The sequence below is a fragment of the Nyctibius grandis genome, chromosome 8 (assembly GCF_013368605.1).
Source record: "Nyctibius grandis isolate bNycGra1 chromosome 8, bNycGra1.pri, whole genome shotgun sequence".
NCBI lineage: Eukaryota > Metazoa > Chordata > Aves > Nyctibiiformes > Nyctibiidae > Nyctibius > Nyctibius grandis.
Window position 1 is genome coordinate 39,802,413 of NC_090665.1, and position 22,006 is coordinate 39,824,418.

Genomic DNA, 22,006 nt, shown 5'->3' on the forward strand with positions numbered 1-22,006 from the left:
CGCCAGCTCCGCCCCCCCAGCGCCGCTCTGCGCCCCCCGGCGGACCGCGCTGGTGCTCGACTGCTCCCCCCGCCCCCGGCAGCCGGGTGCGGGCAGGTGGAGGCGGGGGCGTGGCGAGGGGCGGGGCCGTCGGGCGGGGCGGGGCCGGGGCCGGGGCCGGGGTGACAGCGCGGCCGCCGCCGCCCCACCCGCATGGAGGGCGGCGGGGAGGCGCTGCCCGCCGACCTGCGGGAGCTGGCCAGCAAGGTGGGACGGCGGCCGCCCGCCGGGCTGCTGCGGGGGCTGCGGGCCGAGGCCGCCCCCGCACCGCCCGCGCCGCCCGCGCCGCCCGCGCCGGCCCGCGGCGCTCGCCCGCCACTCGCCGACCGCCTCCGGGCGCTCCGCCTCGACCTGGTGAGTCCCGTGGCACCGGGGGCACCGCCTGTCCCCGCCGGTAACTGCTCCCCCCTGGGGTAACTGCCCTCCCCGGGGTACCTGTTGCCTCTCCTCGGGGTAACTCCTCCCCTCCCGGGGATAACTGCCCCTCCTCGGGGTAACTCCCCCCCCAGGAATAACTGTCTCCCCTGGGGTAACCGCCCCCCCCCCGGGATAACTGCATCCCCCCCGGGGTAATTGCCCCCCCCCCCCGCCGGTAACAGCCCCCAATAGTGCCCCCGTGCTCTCCTTGCATTTTGGGGTCCCGCCTCCTTTTGCTCTCTCCTGTGTGGGTTAACAGCCCCCTGCTCATACCCCCCCCGCCCCGGCCTTTCTCTGCCCCCCGGCCCACGCAGCATCCCCCCCGCGAGGTCCCACGGACCCCTCTGCCCGTCTCTGTCCAGCCCCCTGCACGCCCCCAGGCCCTGGCTCCTGCAGGGACCGGGGTGTCCCACGGATCAGGATTTAGGGCAGGGACCTTCGCCAAGGGCACGGTGGTGGGTCCGGCCCTTCACGTCCATCCCCCTTTCCCCAGGTGTCACCCCCTGGGTGACAAGGCACAAGCACCACCGGGAGCTTTTCCTGGGGCTCGCTTCCTGCAGGGGCTTCTCCAGTGGCTAGTAAAGGGCTGGGCTCCGGTGACAGCCTTTCCCCGGGACCGTGGGAGCGTGGGTGGCAGCTTTCTCGCCTCCCTCTTGTCGTGGAGGGAGCAAATCCCGGCGATGCCTGCGCCTGCGGGGAGTGTGGCGAGGTTGGGCAATGGGTCCAAGTGCTGCTGGGGGAAGGGACTCTCCCACGCACACCCAGAATGCGGGAACCAGCATCGTTTCCATAGGGAAACAGGCTAAATATGCCCGCGTCCCTGTGTGCCACCCGGGGGGCTGGGGACCCCCCCAGCCCGAGCCCTCTGCACCCGCGTGTTGCCCGGTTCGATATTCCCCATGGGTGTGAAAGCTTTCATCCTCCCTCCGTGCCACCTTCCAGGCTGCACTCTGACCCCAGGAGAAAGGTCTGCGGGCCCTGGGCTGCTCAGAGGAGGAGGAGGAAGAGGAAGCTGCCGTGGTGTTTGCCCTGCCCAGGTGCAGGCAGGGTCAGCCCAGCAAGGCCTGGCTTTGGCTGCGCGTTATTAACCTCGGCTCAGAAAGGCTTTTCCTTTCTCTGCCCTGGCTCTTCTCGCTGGCCGGTGAAGAAGCTGGGACACCTCGCACCCAGGTCAGCAGCCTGGGAATGGCACCCGGGTGCCCAAAACCCAGCACGGCGCTCCCCCTGTCTCCCTGTCCCCATGAACAGGACCTGAAATTCCCCTCCCGGTAGCGGAGACCAGCAAACCCAGTGCTCAGAGGAGAAGCTGGCCTGGGAGAGGGCGGTAGGAGGAGAAAACAGCAGTTCCCACTCTCCCCTCCTGGTCCGAGGAGGATGTTTTATCCCTGGGGCTAGATGTCTGGAAGGGAGATGGAGCCTGCGGTTTCTCACACGCTGGGGAGGGGAGCAGGACCGTATCCCACCAGGGGGATGCTCTTCCCTCCTCTGCCTTCCCCTAGAGAGCATGGGAAGGAGCATGATGGACCCCCAGCTCTGCTGGCCTGTGGGGTCCCCTTTGAAAGAAGGGGAGACATTAGTGGATGTGGGGGAGGACAGCATTGTGGGATGTGATTGGGGAAACTGAGGCATGGAGCAGTGCAGCATGTCACATCCCGGAGCAGGGATCCAGGTGGGTCTCCTCCGCCCCCCGCCATGCACTCAGGACCATGGTCACCTTCCTCCCCTCTGGATGCTGCTGCTGCCCCGGGTCCAGATGCCGTCAGGCACCGTGCGGGGAGCACCGTGGGGGCTTTGGGATGGGTATGGGGTCGGTGCGGTGTACCCATCACCGCATCTGGAGGAATACAGAGAGCAGCTGGACCTGGGTCTCCTCCCACTCTTACCTTGCCTTGCTGGAGAGGGGGTCTCTTGGGGTGCAACGGGGGGGGTCAGGCTGGCCTGAAGTAGCAGCAAATCGATGGCCAACTCTTTCCAGCAAACGATATGGAAAGCGGGGAGCGCTTCCCCACCCTCTGCTCTCGGGGTGGCTCCCCCGGCATCTCCGACAGCCACAGTTGCACAAGGCAGAGAAAAACGGGGACACCCCCCCCCATGAGGGGTTCCCAGCCTTCCTCCTCCCGCGTCTTCCCCTTGCCAAGGCCAGATGCTTTAGCAGCGCGTGCAGAAAAGTCCATTGTAGGCAATTTTTGAAATAACTTGCCTAGAAAGGAAGTTTCTGCACTTCGAAGCTGGCTCCTGCCCCAATCCAGGCACATCGCTGCTATTTTTTATTTAAATCCAGCTCGAGGAGCGTGGGGAGGGGATGGGGGTTGGTGTCCGGTCTCTACAAATCTTTGCCCCTTTTTTTTTTTGTTGTCCTCTGAGAGGTGTCACGTGCTGAGACCCTGGCTGGAGCTTTCCCAGGCTTCTTCCTCGGATGCTTTTGTTGCTGTGCTCGCTGTGGAACCGGAGACTGGGGTCCCGAGGGACTGGCGGGTCATGCGTGGGCGGGTGGGTGACCCTGAGGGCGCTGGATGCTGGGGACCGGGCGCTGGGTGGATTCCCATCGCAGCTCGCTGGTGCTGGGGCTGGGGTGTGTTTGTGAACGAGCCCATGGGCATCTGCAGCTCCCAGCCTGCCTGTACCTGTCCCGCCATGGCTTTCTCTCCCTCTCCCCACGCTGCCGCCTTATTCCCTTTCCTGGCAAAATGTTTGCGTCCTGCGCAGGGGAAATCCAGTGGCTTTCGGCAGCCAATATCACACAGACAGGAATGTCTTGGCACGCGGGGCTCTCTGTTAGGAAAACAGATGTTTCTGCAGAGACTGAAGTTTTGCAAAGAGCTTCCTCTGGCTCGGAGGCGCAGGAGTGAGCGAGGCGAGCGGTGTGATCCGCAGCCCCCGTCCCCTTCACTGTCCTCCCCCATTTTGGGAGTGATTTGGGTCTCAGGCTCCAAATCCTGCTGTGTCATGTTGTCACCAGGCTTGGATCAGACCCTAGAAGGAGGAAGGTAAATAAATGCATGAAGGAGCCTGGCCGAAACAGGCCAGGGAGGTGCTGATGGTCCAGCCAGATCTGACCAATGTCCCGGTGTGTTCCTGCCTGGTCCCTCCTGCCCTGACAGCTGCCTCCCAGGGCTTGGGGGATGCTCTGGACTCAGATCTGCACCCAGTGCCTCCAGTTCCTTGCTTACCCCTGTCCCCATAGGAGACAGTGACATAAGTGCCCTGGATTTATTTCCCCAAGGGAGCTGGTGGCCGGTGGGTATCATAAATCATCAGTCCCCAATGGCTGTGTCCCCAGGTCTTGGACAGGTTCCCCTGGGATGGTTCCCTGCAGAGTGTTCCCCCATGCCATGCTGTTCATCAAGCAGCTTGGGAGACCTGTGGCCACTGCGGTGACACCTCTGCCAGAGTGTGCTGGGATTTGGGTCTCTCGGTCACCAGGGTCACCTTGGTCCTCCCAAAAACCCCACGCTCTCTGTCTCCCCGCCAGGCTTATCTGCGAGCGGTCGACGTGAAGATCCTGCAGCAGCTGGTGGTGGTGAACGAGGGCATCGAGGCGGTGAAGTGGCTGCTGGAGGAGAGGAGCACGCTGACCAGCCGCTGCAGCAGCCTGGCCAGCAGCCAGTACAGCCTGGTGGGGAGCCAGGCGGCCTCGCGGCGGGGCAGCTGGGACAGCCTGCAGGACCCCAACGACAGGCTCGACAGCATCTCCGTCGGGAGCTACCTGGACACGTTGGCTGATGACATGGATGAGTATTCCCAAAACGCTGCCGAAACTGCCGCCGCATCCGTGCCGGGCAGAGCCCTGGTCAGGGCGGAGCAGGATTGGGTCAGGATTGACCCCGAGAGGGGTCTTGCAAAGCAAGAGCAGGGCAAAGCAGAGCACGAGTGGCCCCACGTGGACCTCTCCCCACCCGGGCTGCCCCAGGATCACTGGTTTGCTAAGGAGCCCCAGGTGGCCAACGGGTATTTGGGCCAGCAGCCCTCCTTCCTGGAACCAGGCAGAGACACCAAATTGCTGTCGGGGACGGGGGAGAGGCTGGGGAGGGGGAACCTGGGTGGGAAGGCTCGGAAAGCCGAGGCTGACTTCGAGAACTGCAAACTCAACAGCAAACTGCACCTGGAGTATGATGCCCACTGGCGCTGGCTGCAGTCTCAGGACGACGTGACATTCTTGTAGCCCGTGGCTTCGCCTTCACAGCCCGGCTCTCCCAACTGCCTGCTTCGCTTCACTTGTCTCTGCTTGGGAGAGTTGGGGTGGCTGGGGAGGGGTGACGGGCTGGCTTGGTGGTGTTGCACTGTTCCTCTGACCCCCCTGTCAGTGTTTGATGATGCAGCCCTGAGGGATGGGGTGCCCGCCCTGCGGTGAATTTGTGGGAGAGGTGGGATGCCGTGGGTCCCCGTAAATTTAATTCTTTGCTCTGGGGTGGTGCGTGCAGGTGGCTGGTCACTCCTCAGTTGTCCTTGATGTTGGTGGCAGGGAAGGGTTGGTGGGGAAACCTGGGACACTGGGACTGCTGGGACCTCTCTCCTCTAATCTCAGCCTCCTGCCTGCAAAAACTGGGGACCCTTCCCCCAAACTGGCTGCCCAGAGAGGACAGGAGATGCTCCCACGTGTTCACAGCTCAGTGGCACCAGCACGCTCGGCGTGACCTGCGAGGCAGGACCGTCAGCTGGGCATCCCTGTTGGATGTGCTCATTTCCATTGTCGTCTTCAAGGCCAGTGTCCATCCAGGGCAGAGTTGACCTGGGGCACCTGGGGTTTGGCCACAGCACATGGTGGATGCTAAAACCCCCTTCCCGGTGGGTGAAGCCCTGCCTGGTTTAAACGCCTCTGTGAAGCTGATCTGAAGCGTGATCGGGCTGTCTCTGTCGCTGCTCCTGTTGGGCTGGGGAGCCTTCATCCGTGCCCTGTGGAGGAAGGATGGCGGTGCAGACTTCCCTTCCCCGTATGATTACATGAGAAGGGCAAAGCCCTGGGTGGGAGATGGAGATCCAGTTCTCCCAGTTTGTTTCTGGACTGTCTCCCAGCTCGGGACCAGGTCCTTCAGAAACCCCGGGACATGGCAGCGTACAGGCAGCCTGGTAGAGCCTGCGGGGCTCAGACTCCAAAAGGCTCATGCTTTCCCCTGAAGCAGCGTGATGGGGATCATGGCTGGGATTCTCCATCGGTGTGATGAGTGGTGCCAGGTCTCTGCCCCCTACCAGCAACCACAAACATGAGGCTTCTCTGCCCATGTGGAGACATCTCTGTCCTTTTAGCCTTGGCTTCTGCCTGTGCCTTTTACTGCCTGCCCCCCATGCCTCCCAGCACAGCCCTCGCCCCTCGCTGGCTTGTAGAGCTTGGCTTGCAGCTGGAGCTGTGTGCGAGCTTGGGCAGGACCTGTTCCCTTCACCAGACGACGCAGGGAAGGACCTGGGCATGCCGCAGCCCCCTGCTTCAAGGAGAGGGGCTCTTCCATGCACGTGGACAAACCTGGAGGGTCCTGGCTTCACAACCCACGGGTGCATCTGTCCCCAGCTGAGTGCGGTGACAGCTTTGCTTTCGCCATGGTTTTGCCGTCGTTCCCCTGCCTGTGTGGGTCGTAGCCTGGCTCTGTCCTTGCTGGGGTGGTGGGAGTGGAGATGTGTCCTGAAGTCAATGGGAAGCCAAGACAGAGGGAAGACCTGGCTGTGACTACTCTTAGATGCGAGATGTGAGCTCCCTGCGGTTAGGAAGGCGGTTGGGTGCACGACAGGTTCAGCTTTGTGTCTCCGAAGCAGCACCTTCAGTGGAAACTACCCTCCGTGCCGAGACCCCCGAGCACTCTCCCTTCCCCTGCAGATCCTCAAGGCTTCCCTGGATGGATGTGGAGAGCAGGACAATGTCCAAAATTCCCAGAGATGGCACTTGCCAAGGACTTGGGGGAATCCCAGCAAACCGGGACTGGGTTGCCCTGCGGGAGCATCCCACCTGCCTGCCCCAGAGCAGCTGTGCTTGGCTTGCTGTCGCCTGCGAGCAGCTCGTGGCTCCCTGTGTAGCTCTGCCGCTGCTGCTGAGCCCCCGTGTCACCCCGAGGAGGCTGTCCCCCGCTTTCCTTCTAGCCCTGCATGCCATGAATCAGCTGAGGGTCCCGGGAGGAGATGGGGTAAGTCCTCCAGTGCTATTAAAATTGTTCTCAACAAAAAATAGCTGGCTTAATAAATGGTAGCGTTTATCCCAGGCCATGCTGTCGGTGCTTTGCCGAGCTTACGGGGGTTTCTAGGGGAAGGGGAGAGGCTCCAGGCTGAAACGCCCTGGAGCCACCAGCAGCTCTGCAGGCAGGGCAAGTTTAGCCCCCGGTCCTGAAACAGGCACAGACCATGTGTCTGGGGATCTGTCCCTTCTCACACCAGGGTGGTGGCACCTCAAATCATGCGGGGTACCAGAGCATGTGTGCTGGGAGCGAGGATGCCGGTGAGACTGGATCTCCTGGAGATGGGGCATACTGAGCTCAGCTGAACTATGTCTCCAGCTACAAACAGCAGCTTCACCCTTCCTGCCCCAAATTTCCAAGGAAGATCATTCTAGGTGTTTTCCAGGCCTGTTTTAGCTGTGCTGGGGTCTCCATTTGCTTCCCTTGTTCTGCAGCCTCAGCACTGGCTCCTGTGGCCTCCTCCACCCAGGACATGCAGGGGGGGCCTGCGTGTAGGACAGAGACTTCTCCAGCCCAGCGCGGGGTGGGAGCAGCCACAGCTCTGATTTCAGGCTGTTGGGATTTGCTCCTGGGTGGGTCCCTTTAAAACCACTGGAGCCGCTGCTCATGCAAACATCAGCCTTTCCAAAGCAAACGCAAGCGGCTTTATCCAGCCCTGCCATCCCGGCCCCGGCATCCGCTCCAGCTCCTGGCTCTGAAACCGTGGGCTTTTGCAGGTGGAGGGGTGGGTGCTGGAGCCAGCAGGACTCAGCAGGATTTCCCCCATTTCTGCTGGGCTGAGGTAAAAAAGAAAATCAAATAAAACGAAGAAAACCTTAGAAACAAAGTGCCCAGCCCATTCCTCTTCCAAACCGAGACCCCGGCGGTCGGAGCGCTCTGTATCGCTGCAGATGAGCCTTTGCTGGGGCTCCTCTGGCCATGGGCTCTTCAGCCCAGCTTACAGGAGCCTAAGTTACCCATAGCCCCAAAATCTGGGTATGCCCCAAATCTCAGCCCTTGGAGCTGGAGGGGTGGAGGAGACCTCACAGTTTTCCTGCCATCCCCTGCCCTGTCTCTGGGCTGCCTGGACGAGGGGGTCACCCACCTCCGGGCTTTGCCCAGGCACATGCAGAGCCAACGTGTCCCAAACCCACCGTCTTGCTGAACAATGGAGCAATGGGGTGCAGAGCACCCGTGGGTGGGAGGCAGCCCGCAGGGCAGATCTGCAGCCTCTCACCTCCCCGCTGCTCGGGAGGAGCGGGCTGCCTGGCCCTGCCTGCAGCCGCCCTTGGGCTGCTCTTGGGCTGTTCGGCGCCCGTATCAGGTATGAAAACAAGCAGATAAAGCAGGCAGGATCCCAGCCGGTGCCAGAAAACACCCACCTCTGTTGCAATAAAAACACCAGCAAGCCAATTTTTTTTTTAAAGATATACACAGAGATTAGACTGCCTTAACGAGGCAGTAAAACACTTTAATAGCTCCCCTTGCTAGTTATTAAAAAGGCTCCTGGGCTTTCCCCTTCCTGCGTGCATCTGGGCTCCGAAAGGGCCCGTCCCCTGAGCTCTGCAGCCATTTCAGTGATTTATGTTAGTTCCTGCGGGGAGGCAGCGTGAAAATAAGCTTTTTCCGGAGGGGAAGAGCCTGGTCCCCATGGCTGGAGGGGAGGTGGCATCCAGCCCCTCTGCCAGCCGCCGCGGCCTTTGGTCTGGCAGCCCCGTGGCCCCACAGAACCCCGTGGGCTCACTGGTGTGGGGTGCGTCGCTGTGGGGTGAGCCAGGGAGCGGGTGCAGGGGATATGCGGGTGCAAGCGCAGCCTATGGGGACAGATCCTGGCACCCCCCTGCTTCCTGGCGCTGGGGCTGGGGTGGGGATGCTCCCTGTTGTCCCTTGTACTGTGCATTGCTCAGGGATCAGGTGCTGGGAAGAAAACTCTGTGTTAGGGCTGCTTGGGGCTGCTCTAAAATGCACCCTTTGGGCTGCGCACAAGCACCAGCTTGTCTCAAGGCTTGTCTCGGACCTCCCCGCTACCATCCTGCCTCTGGCACCCACTGCTGAGATGAAAAGGTAAGAAAAGGTCCAGATGAAGCAAGTGTAACCCGGGGCTGACTGCGTCCTGCCCACCGGCTCCCCCGAGCTGAGCATGGGCTGCTCTGCAGGGTGACCTGCCTGAAAATCACCCCTGGAGAGAAAGTTTTCAGCCAGAGCAGTGGGATGAAGGGGGAGTGCCCAGGGCAGTGGTGGAGTCACCATCCCTGGAGGGATTTAAAAGACATGTAGATGTGGTGCTGAGGGACATGGGTTAGTGGTGGACTTGGCAGTGCTGGGTTGATGATTGGACTCGATGATCTTAAAGGTCCTTTCCAACCAAAATGATTCTGTGATTCTATGAAGTGACCCAGTGACACCCACCAGTGGCAGTGGGGGATCTCCCCCAGGCCACCCCAGCCCCTGGGGACCACTGAGCCCGAGCACCCCACGGTTCCCTGTAAGCCTTGCCAGGAGCAGCGCTGCAAGCAGAGCCCTGGGCTTGCACTGCCTGAGGCATTGCAGGCAGCGTGGGGCAGGAGAGGCCAACAAATGGGGCAGGATGGGCTGGTCATGCCCCCAAGCCCTGCTCTCAGCCCCACTGTGTTCTGGCAGCAGGGACGGTCGCCTGGGCAAGGCTGAAGTGTTGGTGTCAGTTGGAGCAAAGTGGTGATCCCCCCGTGATGCCAAAGCCACCTCCAGTTCATGATGGCGTTCAGTCCCAGTCCTGGGGGACCTGGCACCCAGCCTGGCCCCATCATCCAGCTCTCCTCCAGCCAGCCCCTCTCACCCAGCCCGCTCCTCGCGCCCTGCCCAGGACCTCCCAGTATGGGGTTAAACCAGCCCAGTGGAGGGTTCTCGTGTCCTGGGTTTCCAGCAGGTTTCCAGCTTTTCCTTCCCACTGCTCCAGGGTTACAGGTCTCCAAGGCAGGAACCTCCTACAGATTTTGTGCACAGAGGCAGCCAAGGAGAAGGGGGAGATGTCACCCAGTGCCTGTCTTCATTACACGCCAGAGAAGCCACACTGGCCAGGGGATGCTCCGACTGCCCATGCACCAACCGGGAGTCTCACAGTCACCTCCTGCCTTCTCCCCACCCGTGGGAGCCCCCTGAGGTCCCCCCTTGAGTCTGCCCTTGGTGTCAGCAGCTGAGTGACCGGGAAGCTGGTGAACGTGGGGACAAAGGTGGAGCACGAGCCAGGAGCAAGCTGAGCTTTTGGGAAAGGCGTCCCCAGGCTGGTCCCTGCCCAGGCTGGCAGCAGGCCAGGCCTTTGCTTTGGAGACTGATCCTCCAGCTTTAGAGCTTCCTGGTGTTCCTTCAGAGTGAAAAACAAGCGTGACTGCTCCGGGCCTCATGGGCACGTGAGCGTGGGTGGGTGACAAGGACAGGCTTGGGCTCGGGGACGCTGGATGCCGAAAGGGAGCGGTGGCACAGCTCCCCCCTTCCTCCTCCCAGCGTGGTGGGCACCCACCCTAGCCCAACAGTGTCCCAGAGGTGCCACCTTCTCCTTCCCAGCTGGGTGACCCATCACTTGGTAAGAGTCCCCCCCGCTTCCCACGCAGGGCTGGGACCTGGGGACGCTCCCGCTCAATGTCACCCCAGGGGTGACACCAAAAGCTGTGTGTGCTCCTGCCACCACCTCCCACTCACCAGCCCGGCTTCGGTCCCCGATGCGAAGGGGAAGAAAAATCTGAATTGCTCTTCTGAGAAATTAATCTGCTTTCACCATCTTAGTGCAGCCTGACCTAGAAGAACCCCCCTGAGGTTTTTTTTTTACCCCTGTGGGGTTTTTAAAGGGAAAATTACAGCAAAAGTGTTGCAAAGAGGCTGTGGGAGACAGGGGCCAGACCTGCAGCAGAGGGACAGCGGCGCAGGCAGGGTCTGAGCGGTTTTAGGCAGGATTTCCCATGCTGCCCTCTCCTGCGAGACTGCCTGGTGCCGGGGACTGGAGAAAACTGCATCTGCCCTGGGCAGTAAAATAGAAACAGTAAAAGGTTAAACAACACGTTGGGTTCCCCCTGGCAGGGTGCAGAGTCACGGGACTTTTGGCTGGAGGGATGTAAAAACTGAGCTGCTTAAGGGAAAAATGGCACAGCGGTGGGGAGGGCAGCAGGGGCTGGCAGGGGAGGGCAGGGACACTGCCTGGCCCGGGCTGGTGCTGCATGGCCACCTTGCAGGGGGGTGTTGGGGAACATTGGGGACACCAGTGGGGAAGGATGGGGAGCAGGACCAGAGGAGGGTGTCCCCAAATGGGAGCGAAGCAGCTTCAGCCCTCGCTGTCCTCCACGGATGGCCGTGGTCCTGGGGGGACACTGGGACTGGGGCTGGGTGGGGGGACAGCACTGGTCATTGGGACAGGGATGGGAGGTGGAATATGCCCCTCCCAGGCACCCACTCCCACCCCACCACACCTGCTGCTGCCCCATCTCTGCAGTCCCCTCTGTCCCCAGGGATGAAGCCTGGATGGCCCAAATGCCATCCCTGGCTTTGTGGGTGCAGCCCGGGTGAGAGAAACCAGCCACCCCAGCACCAACCCCCCCCCCGATAAAACGCCAAAGCTTAGGGCTCAGGGGTTACATCCCGGCATGGAGCTTTGTCAGCCATTAAAGCTCACTGGCTGCCCTGTAAAGGGCTCTGGTCCTGTGCTGCGCGGCCAGGAGCGCTCTGCCCCTTCCTCACTCCCTCCCTGCCTCAGTTTCCCTCTTGATAAAGGCAGTGGGGATTAGAAAGGAAAGACACCCCCAGCCTCCCCCAGCTCCTGCCGCTCTCGCGGGCTTTCTTGTGGCTGTGCCGTGGGGCTGGGTCCGGCTCTACGAGTCTCAGAGCAGAGCAGAGAGGCCGGGCAGCTGCTCTGGGGCTCATCCCTGCATCTCTGTCTGTCTGTCTGCCTGTCCATCCCCTGCAGAGTGCTGTGACGGGGAGGGGGGTGCAATGCTCGTGGCCCTCCAATGCCTTCTGCAAAGGGACTTTGAGTCCCGAACCAGCCCCAGCTGGGATCTGTGCCCTGGGAGAGAGGTGATGCTGGGAACCGAAGGGGTTCAGGGCAGTTTTTGGGCAGCTGCCCCCATTTCAGAGGCTCAGCCCTGGGTCTTGGGGCAGGCGGTGTGAGCAGCAGGGTTTACACCAGCTATAAAAAGCACCAGCATCTTTCACCCCTGCTCCCTAAGGTGCTTAGGGGAGGAAAGAGGGACTTAAAGAGTGACCTGCTGCACTGAAGAGGTGCAGGTTCTGGAGCAGTTGGAGCTGCCTGGTCCCCCCCGCACGCACACTGCTGTAGTGGTACCCGGGGCTCGGTCGGTCCCGGGGCTGGACACAGCACCAGGGTCCCTCCTGGCATCCTTGCAAAAAAAGGGGCTTCAAAGGGGGCTCCTGGCTCCAGGAGGCCGGGGAGGGGAGCGGGTCAAGGGCGCTGCCTCGCCGGCCCCTTCCCAGCCTTGAGCAGCCCGGTGGGACCCGGTGCCGGCGGCCACAGGAGGGAGCTGGGCTCCTTCCTTCTCCTCCTGCCCGGAGGACAGTGGCCTGGGGTGGGTGACAGCCACGCTGGCCCTGGGTGCGAGCTGCTGCTTGGAGCAGGAGCAGCTCCCCATGGTCAAACCCCGGCATGCAGCACCCAAGATGTCTTGGGAAGGGAGCAAGAATCCGGCTGGAGCGGAGGTGGCTGCCTCCATCCTCGGGGAAGCCCCCACTTTATTTCCAGCAGCTAGTGGGCAATGGGTCCCCGATGCAGAAGAGCTGCCGGAGCTGTTGCCTGAAGCTGCGGAGGGGCCAGTTGTGCCCAGTGAGTGGCATGTCCCCATGGCAGGGACCGGTGACTTTGAGAGCAGTGTCTGTGCCGGACACGTGGTCTCACCATCCCTCTGCATTGGTGGCTGGGGGACCTGGGTGACCCTGATGCCCAGCCTTTAGATGTTGAAAGGGCAGGGGAGCAAGGAAACTGCCCCCCCAATCTCCTGTCCCCCAGGAATCTGGACCTTCCCAATTCCCCCAGCCCACAGCCAGCTCCCACACTGCAGCCCTGCTCCCAGGGGCTGACAGACCCAGGATCACCCCCCTGCATCCCCCTGCGCTGCCGTAGCATCGCTGCCCGGCTCCCCTCGACAGCCCCAGCGCAGGAACTGGCTGGCAGCTGCCAGAGCAGCCGTGTTACAAACCCAGGGCCAAAAAAATGGGAGAAAAATGATGGTGGCAGCAATGGTGTATCTGATTGGAAATGGTTAATTACTGGGGGGAGGTTTGAGATACTCTTTCTACTGCCTTTGCCTCCTGCGAAGCTGACAAAGCCCCAGTGTGGGACTGCTGGTAATGGCTCTCATTAAAAGCCATCAGAGCGGGAGGTTGAAGCCACATCCATTTTCCCTAACCGCTTGCAGAAGGGGAAGATGATGCTCTGGCCCCTGCTGTTAGGGGTGCGCTGGGTACCCCAGGCTGGGAAAGGCAGGGTTTGTCTCCCTGAACGCAGAGGCAGAAGTCCTGACCACTTGCCTTTTCCCAGGATCCGCTCTCAGGGCCATCGCTACAGCCTTATTTTTTTAAGTTCAGGAAAGATGTGGAGATCAAAGGGATCTTCATAAGGAAGAGGCACCGGGACCAAGCTCATTCCTTGGTCCCGGTGCCTCTGCCCTGCTATACAGAGAAATGATGGATCCTGGTTTAAAACCCTGGGCGGGGTAAGAGCTGGCCTTAAAATACCACTGGAACCATGAGGATGCTCCTTTTCCCACTTGGTTTGGGAGCTCACTCCCCACCTTGGCTGCTGCTGGCTTCCCCTGAGCCCCTTAAAAAGGGTTGGAGTGGGAATCTGCTTGGGGTTAGCAATGGGAAAGGATGGCTTTGGGCAGAGAGAAGTGGCAGGAAGAGAAAAAGGAAGTTCTGGGTGGCCATGCCCTGGCAGGGAAGAGGAAGGCACTCAGGAAGACAAGGGAGGTCTGCCCCCTCCGTCAGCGTGTGCACATGTGGCTGACCCCACTGCAGAGCCAGCACCCCTTGTTGTGGCAGCTAGTTTGGGGGTGATGAGGGGGACAGACATGCTGGGTGAGTCCAAGGGATGCAGCCCTATAGGGGCTGTTTTTTCCCATGAAGAGCTGGGGTCCCTGCCCTCCCCTCCAGCCGCCTTCCTCGGAGAATGGGGGTTTGCCAGGTCTTGACAAGACTGCTCCTGGTCAGGGGATGCTGGGCTCAACCAGAGCTGGTGGTGGCCCTGGCCTGGCCCTGGGCACAGGGGAGGAAGGGTCCTTGGGGAGTTGGCCGTGGGCTGGTCCTGGGACTGCCACCCCTTTGCCCCACAGCCACAGGACACACCCAGTGAAACAGGCTGCGAGCTGGAGCTGCAAAACTGACGGGAGGAGTGATGGCCCAGACAGGTCATCGAGGTACCAGGCTGGATTTGGCCCCTGCTGACCTTCCACTGCCTTTGTGCAGCCCCTGGCTGCAGCCCCAGCTCCCTGCTGAATCCTGGGTCTGTCCCCAGAAACACGGAGACCCCCATTTCTCACGCAGCCTCCTCATCTCCTTCGCCCTTTTCACCACTCCACCCCTGGGACAGCTGCACGCCAAAGGACCGCCCGGCTCCTCTCTGGCTCGTTTCTCTTGCAAGCTTTGTTTGGTGGGTGTATTTTGCATTTGCTTTTTTTTGCTATTCACAGGGCAGAAAGGGAGGTCACGAATGCATGGGCAGATGTCAGGGCAGGACTGATGAGCCCAGGAGAAGGGGTGATGCTGCCTGCCCCAGCAAGGTCCTTAGAGGTGCATAAAACCCGGGGCGAGGAGGGCTTTGCTCCATGGTGCCGGCTCTGACCAGCCCTTCCTCTTGCCACCCGGTCCTGCAAGGTGGCTGCTGCACCATCTTGCTGCAGCATCGCGCTGCTCCATCTCTCCGCTCCATCCCGCCTGGCCGGGCCACCCCGCCGGTCACGTCTGCTGTGGCAGGTGGCAGGTCTCGCCGATGGTAATGACCACGTCCTGGGGCTGGCAGTCCCGGTGCCGCGGAGCCTCGGGCATCTCGCTCATCTCATTGACGCTGTTGCTGATGCAGTTGATGTTGCTCTTGTTGCTGTTGTCATCTGGGCTGGGGCCGAAGATCCAGTCTGGAGGAAGGAAAAACACATGAGCCCCTGGTTACCTCCGGCTGGCCCCAGAGTCAAAGCTGGCTGGGAAATCGTTGGCCCCTGCTACATCTTACCCCTCCCTCCACGTGTTCACCCCTCAGGAGGGTGCCTCTCCCACCCCTGCCCCTCTGGCCCCCTTCACTCCTCTGGTACTGGGGTCTGTGCTCTTCCCAGCCCTGGGCTGGTTTTCAGGCTGCTGGTTTCTGGAAGCCCTCCTGGCTTAGGCAAATGGAATCACCCTGCTAACCCCCAAAATGACAATGAAGTGTCTCTGAAGCACAGTGCGCAGCTGGGCTCCCCGGGACAGGGAAGCGATGGATTTCCTACAGCGGGTTTTTTGCTGTAGGATACGGCAGGGATAATTAACTGTGTGACATCTAAATGGGGCTGGAGGTATGGCCAAGGACACGGCTTATCTGCCACAGCAGTGCGTCAAAGCCACGCCAGGGCTTCAAACCCTCCGTGGGCAGCTTGGGGCTGCCCTTCTGGCTGGCCACTGGAGCTCCAGGACGTGGCTCTGAGCTGATCCAGCCACTCTCAAAACCCTGGGAGTGACTGATCCATCCGCTGCTGCTGGATGGCGGTGTGACCGAGATGTCCCCTGCGGCACGAGGGGCTGCAGCTCAGGGGAGGCAGGTGCTGACACCTCCCAAACATGTATTTTTTTTTTTAAATTTGGCTGTTGGTGTGGTGAGAGGCCATGCTCAGCTGTGATGGGGAGGCACCAGCAACAGGGAAACCAAAGCTGGGGAAACCCAGGTGAGGGGAGAGGAGCCCTTGGGGCCAAGCAGGACCTGGCAGCGGTGGGCAGTGGAGCACCAGGACCCCTCTGCTTCAGCCTGCTCCCAAAATAAAGCGGAGACGGCTGTTGGGAGGCAGACAAAAGGACCAGCCTGGTTTAGTTTTTTTCTGAGGGACTCTGCTTGTTCACCAATGGATTGCTCTTGAGAAATAACATTTCTCTCCTCTGTGGGTATTTCAGAGCCTGTTCTGTCCCTGTGGAGAATTTTAGTTGCAGCTCTTCGGTGGAGGAGGCAGGCTGCCTGGCGGGGCAGGGACAGAGAAACACCATCACGGTGAGATGTTGCCTTCTTCATGGGCCACACAAAAAAGTTTTGCAGCAAAACTGAGGCAAATGATGGCAAATGCCAGGGTGGGACCCCAGGGATGAAAGGAGATGAAGGTCTCATTTCTTGAGTCACCGGTGGTGAGGAGGAGAGATGGGAAAGACCTCTGGTTCTCCCTGTGCTCAGTGTGTGCACCGTAGGTCAAATTTTTGGTCTTTTTTGAAAGCCCCAAAGCTTTTCCTTCTATTTTTGAAGAAAACAGAGAAGTTTTGTCATTTTTGCAATGCAATATTTGACTTTCTTCTCCAGCCTAAAGCCATTTGGGTGCACCATCCCCAAGGGCATGGGGCACGGCTTTTGGCGTGATGCTCATGCTGTGGAGCCAGGGTGGGTATCCACCCTGCCATGGGGACTGGGTAGGGAGCAGAGGGTCTTGTGCCCCACTGCCCGGCGTGGGCTGGCTGGACGTGGGTGCAGGCTCCGAGGAGGAGAGAGCTCCCACCACGCTGGGCACAGGCGGTGTGTCCAGAGAGTGACTGGTTTTGCTTCTTTTTCCTTTTTTGTTCACCTCCAACACTGTGCCAGTGGGGTCTGTGGTTGTGCAATGGGAAAGGCAGGAGAAGAACCACCAGAGTCCCCACAACTACCGCAGTGCTGGCAAGAGTGATTGGGGAACTCAGCAAAGACATGGTCCAAAGGCTTTTGGGGAGCCCCAGGTCTGCCCCGAGCCCCAACAGGGGCATTTAGCTTTCACTTGCATGGTCCACAGCCCCCACCAGATCCTGGGCTCCCCATCACAACCCTTCCCTGAGGAAATCAGTCAAGCTCAGGAGGCTCATTTAGGGGTTTTTTCCTTTATAGCCTCCATTTTGCTTGGATTTACTGGATTTAGACTAAAGCCAAACACTTCAACGGCTGCTTCTCGACCTGGGCTCGGTCCACGCCGGCTGGAGCCCTCCCTCCTGCCTCCAAAACCTCCCAGGCTTGTGCCAGCCCCCACACAGCCGCTTGGCGTGAGGAGGATCCGGAAGGCAATAACAAGATTGCCTCCTACAAATACTATTAAAGGTCTCAGCTTGTTTTCCTTGACGTCAGTGGTAAAACTCTGGTGGGAGCAGGGGCTGGTCCGGCAGTGAAGAAGAGGAATAACCTGTAGAAAAAGAGGTGACAGGTCCCCAAATCTCCTGGGAGCCGTTGGATGAAGGTTGCAACGGGAAGCAAAGACTGTGGCTTTGCATGCCTGTGCGCAAGGGGAGGTGGCATTTGGTGGCCAAGCAATGAACCCTTGGGGACATTTGCAGGCTGCAGAAGCAAAAGCTGGGCACAGCACCGTGACAAAGGCAGAAACACAGAGGATGGATTTCAGGAGAGTGCTGGGGGCTCAGCAAAAGCCATCTCCATGGGAAAAGGGTCACGGTGCGCCGTCACCAAAGGGGACGTGGCTGGCTGGGGCACCTGGGGAAGGTGGCTGTGTGAGGCTGTCGCGGTCTAATGCCCAGGTAAGTGCGGGCTGGATTGTACACGATAATCCGAACCGCTGCTTCCCTGGGAATTATTTCTGGAGCCTGCTAGATCTAATTACCCGGTAATCTGCAGGAAGATGTAATTAGGCTGTCATTAGAGGGTATTTACTGCGATGCCTTTATGATTTGACTGTGTAAGTAAGGAGTGAAGTAATTACACAATTACATGTTATTTGTGGCCATTTATGGCCTGTAACTTCAGCATGTTGCCATGTGCGGAAGAGGGGAGCGAGGCCCCATGGAGCAGGCGGAGGATCTCCTGCCAGCAGGACCCTGGAGAAACAACCATAAAAATGTCAGCACTGTTGTCTCCCCCGCCAGCCACTGCCGACCAGCTCTGTCCCAGCTGTGCACGCTCCTCCCCAGTTTCTCCTTCCAGCTCCTCTCCAGTTTGCTCAGCCTGTGGGTGAGAAACTGGGGTCCCTTGGGGTCCCCCATGGGATGTCTGGGGAGGGACGAGGGGGAGGAGAGAGGGGACCTGCACAACTTTGATCCTGATGTGATGAAACCTTGTTCTGATGCAGAAGGACCTTTGCAGGGGATGGGATGCACAACCTCATGTCAAGCACAAGCATGCACTAGAAACCTTAGATAATGAACTCTGTGGGGGGTTGTAATCGGGTGGTGGAGGGTGGTGAGGGGCCAGGAGCTGAGGGGCAGTGGTGACCGATCGCAGGTAGCTGAAGCCCTTAGCATCACGACAGGCATTTCTCTCTCCATCCCTTACATCTGGCAGAGGGTCTGCACGAGCAACAGAAAATGGACACAACTGCCACCGAGAGGAAAATGAAATCCTCTTTTGGAGCAAAGTCCACGTTCAAGGTTCACACATGCTCTAGCTAGAAGGCAAGAGATGTCAGGCTGAACAGGGACACCCGATGGGCACCCAAGGGCAGACCTGGGGCACCCAAGGGCAGAGCTGGGGTGAGAAGAGGTCCCATGCTGCACTCCTGGGGCAGTGGCACCCCTGGACCCAGGACGGTCACGCTTTGGAGGTAAGGAAAAGCATTGCCTGCCCCTACCCAGCCCCTGGAAGGAGCTGGTAACACACACTGCAAAATCAGGGCATGCACACGGGCACGTATGTGAATGCCTCAGATAAAAGAGAGGGACAAAGTGACTTTCCCAGCCAGGCTGGGGGAGCAGCATCTAACCCAGAGGCACCTCTCCCTGTGTGCCTGGTGCTGCCGAGGCTCAGCGTGCCTGCTGAGGTCTTGCAGGGTGAAAGGTGAGGTGGAAAGTGCTGAGATGGGGTGAGATCGATACGGAGTGATTGATCCAAAGCAGCTGGGGAGAAGAGATAGGGTAGCCTGGGTAAATCAGGAGCTGTGGAATAGCTTCTCTCCCTAAATAGCAGAGTGATGTGGCACGAAGTGCCCCTGCACCTCCCTGGCTCTGCCTGAGCCTTCAACAGCATCCCTGAAAGCAAGACCCTTGGGATGGGGCAGAAAAACACTGTTCTGGGCTGCCCAGCTTTCAGAGTGTGTTTTACTCCTCCTCAGACCAGCAGCATGAGGGACCATCCTCGCTTGGAAACCCTTTACAGTGCAGGCAGTGGGGAGCAGCCTCCTGCTGCCAGTGTGCACAGGGGCACAGAGATGCTCTACACCCAGTCTCATCCCGGTGGGGTGGCCAGGTCCCCTGCATTCATCAGTGACAGGGCAGGATGTCCATGAGGCCCTTCAGCCACTGGAAAAGAGATGTCCCTGACAGGGGAGCAGAGGGAGGTGGGAGAAAGGGCTGAAATTTAGATGCAGCCCGGTGAGTGAGACGTTCACACTCCCTGCAGGGATGGAAACAAGCAACGGAAGGGGAAATATGTTAGATGAACAATTAAACTCGTGCTCTAGTTTTACTTGCTTTAAATGGAGTTGGGTGTGAAAACAGCAGCTAAAAAAGCCCTTTTCCCAGCAGCAGGAGCAGAAGACCTCTTTGTCTGAAACAGGTCCTGACCCAGCGATCGCCTCGTACTCTGCAGCAAGGCAGGACCAGCTCTGGCCAAAGCATTCCCGACGGACACGAGTTCAAGGGTATCCCTCACGTGTTTGACACAATGCAGCAGTCACAGCTGGACACCAGCAGCACACTGTCTCTGTCTCATTTGCAGGACAGACTCTGCTTATTCATTAGCAAAATCAGCAGATATCTCCCAGGTTTGTTCTGCTGGAAAGTCTCTGCCTCTGGCAGTAGTAATTTGTTAGCAAGAAGTCCCCCCTTTCCCCCAGATTCATGTCTTTCAAAATTAACTTGCTGTCAGAGCCTGTTATTCCTCCCGTTATGCAGAAATTTCTTGGGTTAGCTGTGCTGGGTGAGTCAAAACTGTCCTGCACCCCGAGCAACACAAGCACGCTGCTTTGCCGATGGACAGGTAAGGACACAGTCCCTCTGCAGAGCTGTCACCGGCATGAAGGGTCTGGTGGGGAAAGGGGGTGACAAGGAAAAGGTGTTCAATTAATCACGATATTCTCTTAAAAACAGCTTCTCTGCATCAGTATAACCCTGGACCAAGCCTGCATTTGATCCCAGTCCCATCCGCAGTGCAGCGTTGCTGCTCTGGAGAGCGGGTCTCCGAGAGGTGATGGCTCAGGTGTGGTACGGGGAGGCAGGGATGCTCCTGGGGCTGGGTAGCTGCTCTCCACCTCTTCCAGACTTAGGCATTCACCATGGAGGCAGAGTGAAGATGGCCAGAGGGTGAGGAGCCCTGCTCGGTCTCAGCTCAAGGAAGACCAGAACTTGCAGAGGAGTCAAAAGGCATGGTCCTCGCCCCAGGGACCAGACGCAGCCCGTCGCCAGACCACACGACAGCAGAAATGGAAATGCTGCTGTGGGATGGTGCATCCTTGAGGCGAGCCTTGGTTAATCCCCGGCAGCGTGTGCCGGCAGCCATCTCACTGCCTGGGCTTTGTGCTTCCAAGGTTTGGCAGTGAAAGCAGCCATCCTAGAGCAGGGCCACCTCTGCCTGCTTTTCTCAGGGCCAGACCACTGTGGCCACTTGTCTGGCTGACAGCCGCAGCCCACAGCCATGGTGATGCCTGGGCAGATGCAGGGATGTGGCATCTGCCTGTCATTACGGTAGCTGGGAGTGGGAATTAACCCGCTGCTAGACATCAGCACCCCTAAAACAGCTGCTAAGGAACCCCTAAGGCACCCCCATGCACCACAAGGGAAACTGAGGCAGGGGGGTTAGTGTCAGAGGTGGGTTAGCACCGAGGTGGGGAAATAGAAGGGAACCTGACACAATCTCTTCTTTTCCCATAACTTTGGGAGGCAAATGAATCATTCTCAAAACAGAGCCCGAAAAGAAGACGTAAGTCCTCTCTGATGGGCCTGAGATGCCATCTGCAATCACTGCCATGGGCTGAATTATCCTAAGAGCCCTGCAGTTCTGCGTGGGTGCAATTAAAAGTGGATCCCGAGTCCCCGCAGGATCACCCAGCAGCTATTTTCAGCAACGCTACATTCATGCACAGTTTCTTTGTTCAAGGACACACTTTCCTAAAGAAGCCTGAAATGTGGTGTGGGGAGATAAGGCTGAAAAATAAAAACACAGCTGGTGGGTCAAAAGGGGAAAGAAAAGAAAGGCCCAGCTTGGAGACTGGCTCAGGGTTTTGAGCAGTCCCAAAGCCATCGACCAGCACAGCCCCACCAGCGTCGGTGAGCCTGCCCTGCCTTACCCCAGCTGGGCATCTGCCTTGGACCCATTCCCAAAGGAAAAGTTTCCTCAGGGTCTCCTCTGGAGCCTAGCTGCTCAGAGGAGACCTCGGCTGAACTGGGTGGCACCGGCAAAGGTCTCCCCGCAAAGCATCAGCTCCCACGCAGACCAAGACACCCTTCCCCTGCGGTTCCCGTGCAGGCAGCAAGACGCTTTCCCAGGGACCACACGTGCCATGGTCTCCATGGCAACAGCTTTGTTTCCCGTCAAACTTTTTTTTTTCCCTTTTTTCTCCTTTTTTTTTTTTTGTGTGTTTAAATAAGGGCGACATTCAGTGAACTGCTGGGGACGGAGGAGGGAGGGCGGGCTGATTCCCGAGGATTGCAGTAATTAGGCGCTTCGTACGTTGGCGACAGGCTTGTCATTTGCCGAGGCGTCACCTCGCCGCAGCGCCGTCTCCGGCAGCTCTCCAGCGCTCCCGAGTTAAGCCGCTTTCCAAATGCTTCAACTCAATTTGTCTTAACTGGTAGCTGTGCTCACACAGGAGCCGTCCCCCTGCCTCAGTCTTCCCTGAGCAGAGTTGCCTGATGAGTTTTGGGAAAGTCGCAAATGTGAGACTTTGTCAGCTCAGAGCAAGCGGGGAGGGACTGGAGAGAAATTAACGTGTTTTGGGCTTTCCTTGGCCACGTGTCTCCAGGAAGAGCTCTTTCAGAGCCCTTTCCATATCAATATCCATATCCATATCCATATCCAGGTGCTCTGGGGGATGAGGACAGACAGGATCCCCACCCTGGCCAAGGGGAACTCTGCCTTCCCCCTCTCCAGCAATAAGTTTTTCCCTCTCCTCCGATGCAGCCTTTCATTTTCTGCTCCCCCCACCCCACTGGGCATCGCAGCAGCATTCATCTGCCCCCAGGGATGCCTGGACAAGCCCTAATTGAATTTTTAAGAAGTGGCTGTGAGAGAGGTGTCATTGTCTCAAATACCCATTCAGATTTCGCAGGGGAAGAGCTCGGCAGCATCCCAAGGGCCCCTCCGCCAT

At 59.2% G+C, this 22,006-nt stretch overlaps 1 protein-coding gene across 1 annotated transcript; it reads left to right on the forward strand.

Moving 5' to 3' along the window:
• Positions 1 to 149: 149 nt before the first annotated feature.
• LURAP1 (leucine rich adaptor protein 1) lies at positions 150 to 6,641 on the forward strand. Its single transcript, XM_068406518.1, has 2 exons — positions 150 to 393; positions 3,929 to 6,641. The coding sequence occupies exons 1-2, from the start codon at positions 193 to 195 to the stop codon at positions 4,616 to 4,618; spliced, it is 891 nt and encodes a 296-aa protein (XP_068262619.1). The 5' UTR covers positions 150 to 192; the 3' UTR covers positions 4,619 to 6,641.
• Positions 6,642 to 22,006: the final 15,365 nt, after the last annotated feature.